This window comes from Orbicella franksi, chromosome 15, assembly GCF_964199315.1.
Source record: "Orbicella franksi chromosome 15, jaOrbFran1.1, whole genome shotgun sequence".
Classification (NCBI taxonomy): Eukaryota; Metazoa; Cnidaria; class Anthozoa; order Scleractinia; family Merulinidae; genus Orbicella; species Orbicella franksi.
Genome location: NC_138159.1, coordinates 13,111,892 through 13,120,622, shown reverse-complemented (window position 1 = coordinate 13,120,622; position 8,731 = coordinate 13,111,892). Strand labels below are relative to the sequence as shown.

The 8,731-nt window shown below is 38.3% G+C and overlaps 1 protein-coding gene and 1 pseudogene across 1 annotated transcript; one reads left to right on the top strand and one right to left on the bottom strand.

Moving 5' to 3' along the window:
• Positions 1 to 2,425: 2,425 nt before the first annotated feature.
• LOC145470264 (uncharacterized) lies at positions 2,426 to 3,783 on the bottom strand. The gene is made up of 2 exons (XM_081454095.1): positions 3,114 to 3,783; positions 2,426 to 2,858 (listed from the first exon to the last, which is right to left on the bottom strand). The coding sequence occupies exons 1-2, from the start codon at positions 3,194 to 3,196 to the stop codon at positions 2,570 to 2,572; spliced, it is 372 nt and encodes a 123-aa protein (XP_081310221.1). The 5' UTR covers positions 3,197 to 3,783; the 3' UTR covers positions 2,426 to 2,569.
• A 1,790-nt stretch (positions 3,784 to 5,573) lies between these two features.
• On the top strand, positions 5,574 to 7,711 carry LOC145470058 (uncharacterized; annotated as a pseudogene).
• Positions 7,712 to 8,731: the final 1,020 nt, after the last annotated feature.

The following is an 8,731-nucleotide window of genomic DNA, read 5'->3' as shown; positions in this document are numbered from 1 at the left end:
TGTTTCTTCGACGCAATCAGTCATTCAACCAGTCTAATTTGGCTTAGCAGATTTAAATTAAACTAGGCATTACATCCTGGGTTTTTTATCAATCAGTCTAATAACTGTCTTTTTTACACCAAGAGTTGAAAATGGAGCAGAGATACATCCTCTCTTATAAGTTATTGTATTTAATAACTTATGTAATACTCTACAATAACTTATATAACTTATATCTTTCATTTCGTTAGCGTTAACCTTCATATTAAGAAAGAGTCGCACTAAAAAGTTTACCGAGTAACCAGGAGGACAACCAGTGAACACACCAATGTCCTTGCCTCGATTCCCCTGAAAAGTTTCACGCGTCTCCAAGTGCTTTTAAAATGGTCAGCTTCTGGTATGTCGACTAACTATTTTTCGCAAGTGTAATCGAGTGAGCGGTTTATTACGTAATAGAGCGGTTTTCAATTGAGTGTCGAACGTAATCAGACAATTACTTTGGTTTTGGTTATACTACGGTTTGAGATGAGCTGAGTAGTCTAATTGGTAAGTAATTGGTTTTGTTTTTGGTTTCACGACACTCAGTTGAAAACCGCTCTATCGTGTAAGAGAAGGAGAACTGCGTGCAATATTTGATGTAGTCATTCAAGTCGTGCAAGAGCATCCTGTCGTAATCTAGAAGAAGGTGATCTTAATAACGTCGTTTCCACTCGTTAGCAATAGCACTTTTGACATCCTGCAAAGATAAACATTGGTTTTAAAAGAATCACTTGAATATTTACTACACGCGCATATTTATGAACAGTTGATCTGTTCAAGTTGACATCACTGTTCGTAGCTCGTGTGAATTGTCCTATCTTGATCAATCTTAACGACACTTGTCCCGCGGACTAACCCGGCCCTCCATTCTGCCAGTGGTGGGATGTGTTCTCACAGTGATTCCATATCGGGGCTCAGGATTCTTCTGGCAGACCGACTAAGAAGCCACTTGGAAAGCTTAATGCGGTTGGGATTGAACCGTTCGTTTCATTAGCCATATTGAAGACTGAATGCACCAGCATGTCGAAACAATTTAGAAATAACGTGTACATTTTAGGATCATTATTTTGTTCCTTCCATCCTCGGTCACTACACTTCGCCTCCATGTAATATCCTCCATGCATTACCTTTTGTAGTTCACTTTATTTTCCTATTGCATTTTGTAGTATCCTAGTTATGCACCAGTCATTTGAAACCCCCTCCCCCCACCGCAATTGGAGGATATCCGGGGCAAACTGGGGGTATTCACTTCGTTTTCACTCAATTTAGGCTCCCAGGTAGTCGCGGAATGAACATTTTTTCACGGCTTTCCTATGCAATGTGGGGGTTTGAACGGGCATTTAGCGGGGATTTCACTAGTTGTTCGCGGCTTCTTTTAGAAGACTGGGTTCAAGTTGCATGTTCGCAAAAAACATGGAGGCTGAAAAAATGACGAAGAAGGTATGATTTCAAGCGCTTAATATCATGCTTTGACTTGACTTTAGTGGTATGAAAAATAATCCTGTGAAAGCTCCCGTCGTTAACAGAATTATAATCTATTCAATGAATTGTGCTTAATGTTTAGAGGACTGACAGTAAAAGTGAATGCCCCGGACACACCCCAATTTTTATTTTCATTCATTTATTGTCATTCACTAACATTTCCATTACAGTACAGGTAAATTCTGCGAAAGACTCCTTCACAGCCAAAACGACATCATAAGCAATCTGAATCAGGAAATTTTAAACTGAAGATTTCGGCTTCCATTGTTGGTGACATCTTTCATGTCCAAACTTTGGGCATATTTCCTAATCGTGTCTCATTCTCACAAAGTTAAAACCACCCCGCCGCGCCCCGCCTCGCGCCGTCTTGCCCCTAAGTAAGGGAAAAGGCAATGGGAAAGAGGTTGGCTGGGAAGGTGGGAGTGTCATGGCCAGATTTGGTGGACCTTGGACTGTAGCCTGTTTTTCCCCGCGTATTTGTTGTATTTTAAGTTGAAGTAGAGTTGAAGCTCTTATTTTCGCTTGACCATCACCCTTATCGAATCTGGTAAGCCGCTCTTTTCAAATTTGATCCTGCTCGGGTCGACGAAGGTTTTTACTTGTGTTCTGCCTCTATTGAACACTCCCTTTCTAGCACTGCCCCGCTTGAGATTTTGCGTTGAGAATTCAGCTCCCGGCGGTTCTAGTCTCCTTTTCACCAATTTCGAATCGGTTCTTTCAAGATTAAAGCGAGATAATCTTCTCTTTTCCAAGTGCTGAGATATTTCAAGGAAATGCTAAAAGACGGCGTTATCATGGATTAATTCGCTGTGATAAATGGTAATGCCCTCGTCTGCCGAAGACCGATAATTTCATTTGAGAAGTCGTTTATCTGAGAACAAATTCTTTTTTTATACTGTTTTTTCTGCAAAAGAAAGGTTATTATAGATGCTAGATATTATTTCTGTTCAGATTACACTTTGAGGAAAAACCATGAAATGCAAAAGTTGAACTTCAGCCCAATAAACCAGTGCATTCGTTATCATAGAACTGTGAACGTGAAGAAAAAGCTCAACTAAGCTTTTCAACATTATATCAAGAAATAAATAATTAACACTTGATACATATTAAAGTTCAAGAACATTACCTCAAAAATAAAGCAAGCGAGTCTGCAACACTTAAGATACTCCATTGAGCTGATTTTGCTTCCCCGATAACGACCAACCCTAGTTTTTAGAATGTTAATAGCATCAACACGTGTGCCGTCCTTAAATTCAATGACGTATTCACTCTCTAGCTGTGACTGCCTGTTTGTGCTTAGTGTGTTTTCTGCTCGTCTCTGATCAGATCTCACTCTTCTTTCTGAGAAAGCGGCATGCCTGTGAGAAATGCATACAGTCTCAGTATCTCTTTTTAGAAAAAGTGTAAGCTACGAGCAGGCTCTAAATAAATGTTATTGCTTTTGATTAAATAACATTTTCCAAATAATTATTTATTAAATAGTATTTTAGACAACTAGACTTTTTAATAACAAAGTGTGTTTTCAGCAGTGGCTGCATTAAATGGTTTTGAAAAAATGGCCATCGCTATTAAAATGTTTTAGATTAGACAAAGTGCTTACCGACTCTTATTACCTTTCTTTAAACTTGTCAAGCTCTCTAGGTTTCTCCTCTAGTTTTGCTTTCACCATTTGTTGCTGATACGTAAAGCTTGACATGGTAAACAGAACGAAGCAAATAATTTTGAATATAAAATAAAATACTTTACCAAGTACAGTTAACCGCGGCACCACAACAACAATATAAATAAAAGCAAGTATTGTTCGTATGTCCGACTATACTGTGCGACCTGACGGTCACCTGCTAAACGTCATCGTGCAAGGAGTTTGATAAGTTAAATAGGGTTAACAAAGACAAGACCAATATCACCCATAAATATACCCTTCCTCGTCTCTCGAGTATTTTGGACTGATGCTAACTCTCCCCTGTAGCTGGCGCTCACATTCTTTTACTTTTTGCTTTAATATCTCATTCTCCTCCGCCCTTTGGGTGGCGATGTCCAAGCTGGCAAATAGAATTCAAACAAGAACATGGCTTACACACTGCAGTCTTTTAGTGTACAATGTCTAAATAAACCAAAAGGTATCTTCACATTACAAAATGTTTTTTTTTTTTTTCTCAAAACTCATAATAAATTTTGGTCTTTTGAACAAGAACCATCACTTAAAAGTTGAAATTCGTGCGTTAAATTCTTATCTTACTTTGTACGGTTAACAGTCATTACTAAAACCGACTCTTTTCACCATCGTCTGATAACAATGGTACTGAGATAATAATTACCTTTGGAGAAGTGCCTCTGAAAGAAATGACCTAAGCTGCCCGACAAAAGTGGATGGCGGCACCTTCCCTCAGTTGACACAGGCGCGCTTTACGAAAAAAAAAAAACGCAAATGGTGACCATTCCCGATCGTTCCGAAGGAATCGTGAAAGTTTCCACGTAACCAAAGAAGTACGTCGTCTGCAACGATGTCATTCTCGATCGTAATCATCGTCCTTTGTTGTGGCAGCCGAGAAGGTGGGAAGAAACGTTTAAAACTCTGAGAATCAACCAGCTTATACAACAATTACTTTGTCGCTGACCATACCCCAAGAAATTATAAAATTAAGTTCGAATCGGCAGTGGGTTTCAAGAAACGTTTGTCTTCCTTTATGAAAAGCTCAAAAGGAAACTTAGAGTTAGGTGAAAAGACGAAGAAATATCACTCTTGCTAAGCAAATGTGGCACTGCAAATCCGAAGGTGAGTGTGTTTTTCTCTCTCAGAAAGATCAAGCAGATCAGATTCTAGCAGTCCAAAATGTATTGATATTAAATTGCCAAAATGAGTCAAAGGTCCGTGTTATAATACTCTACTTCATACCTGGATGATGTAGCAAATGGTCTGAACATGAAATTTGGTTTGTTTCTTCCACATATTGTTGTGTATGTATCTGTTACTATCTGTTAAGAAGCTTCTGCGGTTGTAGATATATATAATATCTGTTTTTTAGCTCTCCTCTCTTCATTATTGAGACCTCCCCTATAGTCTCCCCCCAAAAAACACGAACAAACCTTTTGTGGTCAGGCAAGAGTTTAGTTTGCTTTAGAACCTCCACCCAAATTTATTTTTTTCAATAATTTAGTTGTGGAAATAATGTGTAAAGGAAAATAACCATAGATAACCATAGCTGAAATTTGAGACCCTTTCCTCTCTCACCACTTTAGTTAGGAAGTAACTGCAACTAGCAAAACTTTATTCCGTCACAATAATATTAATCAGTAAATAACAATTCATTACAACACAGGCACGCTTTATTTGTGTTGTTCAGAAATGGGCTATACCGCTGGCTAATTGACACGGAAGGCTCGTTAATTTACCTGTCGGCAAGCTTCGAGTTATTGTCGAGTTTGCTCCGATGACAGGGCTGAGTATCTTCGGAATTATTGAGCTCAGATGAATGAATAGGACTTGTGACTTTTGGGCGGCGATTCAGTGGATGTATTTCAAAAGAATTCAACAATGCGGCTTAATTATTGTCCCTTAAGTGCGTATCCTTTTGTTCTTTGAAGCGTGGTGATTGCGAAAAAAATGTCACCTCGTGTTTTCATCTCTTTCCACCGAAAAACGTTTCGCTCATAAGCGGCAAAGGTAATATCGGTTTATTATTGATATGCATTTTACAAGCTTGAAAATGAGCGTTTAAACGAAATTTTTGGTTCCGTTTTACCGGAGAACCGCTTTGTTTTGCAAATTACAACGCAATTTGTCGCCGGCAGTGAGAACCGCGGCGGCGCGTCTTCGGTTACGTCTGAATGAATTTGCTCTCGTTTGCGAGATGGAAGTCGATTAAAAAATTATTTGAAGTGATTTGTTACCAACCGATCGCTAAGCTTTTCGTTGGACTAGTTTATTTAAGGTTAACAATCAGATACTATTAAACTACAAAGAAATACATAAGAGTTTGTTTGAATTTGATTGACCGTGCGCTTGTCAAAACAACAGACGATATATATTGTTATGCAAATACACGCCATTACGCGGACTTATAAATAACTGAGTCATACGCGTGGCTACTCACTTATTCTCATCACTGTAAACACACTTGATCGTCACGTTAACTAGTTTATTAGCTGTGAGCCGTGATACATGATGGAGTTTGCCGTTGGTGCTTCTGTTGAAGCTGTCGATCAGCTCGGTATTTGGGCCAAAGCCAAAGTTATTTCAGCATCCGAAAATTCGGTTGTTGTGACTTTTCCTCCATGGAGATCGGAGTGGGACCGCGAGATAAGTGACCTTTCCGAAATCAGAAAGGAAACGATCGAAGAAACGCTGATCCCGCGCCGTCTTGCACAAAAAAAGGTAAGAAGTTATTCAATGTTAATTTTGAGTTTTTTCATTTCCTTTTCCTTTTTGACGCTTATAAGTATCTCACGCAAGTTACTTTTTGCCATCAGAACCCGAATCTCAAGAAATTGTTCCACGGGGACGTTGTTTACTTGAATGGCAAAGCAGCAAATGTTCTCCAGTCAGATCCTATCAGGAAATCGGTGAGTTTCAACTCTCTGTAGCAGCAGATTTATTGTTTACATAACTTTACATCGAGTGTCAGTGGTCATGATCATACTACTAATTCTCCTTACCAGTCTCTATACAACTCTTATACTGAAAAGTAGTTTGGAGTGTTCGTAACCGATTTAAGGCAAACATTTGAATCATTGATGTTTACAAGTGTCCCCATTTAGTGGTTGTATTGCTGCTTTCATCTTGTCATCTAATGATACTGCTAGAAAAGTTAACCCTCGTCACTTACTTCTTGGCTTGTGTCTGACATTTTGTAGACTGCAAACTAAGAGAATTTATCATGTTACCATTACCATTATTGAAAGCGTACCGTAAACAGGCTAAATGAAGTGTTATTCAGGCTAACCAGAGTGAATAGTAGGCTAACTGAAGTGCATAGTAAGTTTAACCAGAGTGAAAAGTCTGCAGTCTGCATTCTGAAAATGTCAGACACTGTTTTTTGGCTAAGAAAAAATTAAAATAACCACAATACACTAATTGGCTTCAGAAGATGTTTTTTCTTTTGAGTGCCTTACTTTGCATAAAGTTTCTCAGGGCGAAGTACATTTAATTCATTATCTTTTGGAATCCTTTAACTTCTCTCATCTCTTAAATTGATTGTAATTCAAGGAATTTTTCTAGGTCTACATGTTTACTGTGTGGCCATCCAATTTTTGTGCCTGTAGTCTGAAGCCTGAAATTAATACCAAGCTTTTTATTTAAGGTAACTTTGCAACTGGTTGACAGCAAAGAAAGACAGACTGTCAAAGTTTGGGAGGTGGAAGAAGCCATTGCTCAGGAACAAGTTGAGCAGACAAGGAAGAGGCAGAGAAGAACGGTGATTACAGATCAAGGGTTGACATCAAGTTCTGAAGTTGCAGTCACCGAGATTCCATATCAGGATCAGGTTACCATGGCAGTACCTAGTAGCAGCAGTTTACACTTTTATTTCTTTATTGGGTCAAATGGCACCATTTTGAGGATTGGATCCTTGTATTCTCTTGATTTTTGTAAGGGTTCAGTTTTTATTTGTACATCCATTTCAAGAAATAAGGATCTTTTTAAGTTTAAGTTTTTGCTGTGTTCCGTAGTGGACAAAAAAGTTGAAAGTATTGATAGGGGTGTATCTTGTACAGGGAACAATGTAGCGCATGTTTCGTGTCAATCTGATGTCATTATTGGGTCAAAGGGAAAGGGTTTGGTTGACAAAGTTATAAAATGCTGCAAATTTTTCTTACCTGTTGGACCTCAGAAAGAGTTGCTTGGCCAATCAAATACGTCAAGGTGTCTACTCGGGTATTTCACGCACTGCCACTCGTCCTGCGCAGCCTATTCACCTTGGCATATTTGATCCAATGCATGACTCTAAGATCTTGGGTCTAACAGGTGAGAACCATTTCCAAGTTTCATATTCAGGGAGGGATCTTGCAAAGTTAGATTCATTTTTGGGGGCTAATTGGGATGTTAAAATCCTGGAACCAGGAAATCCCTGTTCCCACTTTAAGTATGTTTGCAGAGTAAAATTTTTTGTTCACAGGCCCTCAATGAGCTTACGTTTAAATTTTGTTTATTCAGAGTCTAATTACCCATTTACAGTTGCTTATCGGAGTACTTGTAGTTATTAGAGCTAAGCTTTGTTTAACAATATAAGATACAGTGGAATCCCCTTATTGAACACTTGAGTTTTTGGAGCTTCTGATAAATCAAAGCAAAAGCAGTTCCCTTTCACACAGTCAGACACCGCAACATTACCACCAATTTCTCAAATTTACACCCAATATATTCCCCTCTGAGGCTAAAAATATCTGGATTCCACTGTAAGTTTGTAATGTATCTTCTGAATTCCACTGTAAGTTTTTTTGACTTAATCTAGACTGAGAAGACTAGAAGCTTTTGTCATTTCAAAATAATATTATATCATAAAGGGATTCAGTTTAGGTTTTCAGTTTCAATCAACCTGTGATGGTCTGTTCAGGACTGTAGAGTTTTGGAATGTTTTGATGTCAAAAGTAATTTATTTATTTATGGTTACTAAGATGCTTGTTCTGAAAGCATTCAGTTATTATAGCAGTCACTTCTGTATAACTGACAGAATAAATTAAAGGTGGTTTGTGTACAATGGACTGTGTACTTTCGAGTAATTCCAGTTTAGCTATATGCTTGCCTTAAAAAATCTGGCTTTTGAGACTTTTGTTGGAATTTCCAGTGACCTTCTGAGGGGTGGGTATGGGTATTTTCTCATTTCTTCATTTCTGTTTCGTTTACAATCCCTAGCTAATAGGCAGGGACAAAAGTCAGACCCGATCATTAACTCGGATCGCTGATTTGAATGAGAATAGCACTACCTGCTGTTCTTATTCAAATCAGCCATCTGAGTTGATCCATTCCGACTTTTGTCCCTGCCTATTAGCCAGGGATTGTAAATGAAACAGAAATGAAAAAAATCTTTTGAAAAAATACAGCAAGGCAATGAGTGTCTTACAACAGTTTTTGTTTTAAAACCAAGAAAAGAATTTTAATGCCAAAAAATCCTAAATTTACATTGCAAGAAATGCGCTGTAGTCTTATTTACCAGTGCCTGACTTACAAAATATTATATGATTGAGTGTGTGTCTAATAGGGGGATAAAGTGTGTTTTGGATACAGCTTGTTTGC

Coding starts and splice junctions, on each gene's coding strand:
- LOC145470264 (XM_081454095.1), bottom strand. CDS start 3,196: ATGTCAAGCTTTACGTATCAGCAACAAATGGTGAAAGCAAAACTAGAG. Junction 2,859..3,113: donor CTTGACAAGTTTAAAGAAAG/GTAATAAGAGTC, acceptor CATTTCTCACAG/GCATGCCGCTTTCTCAGAAA.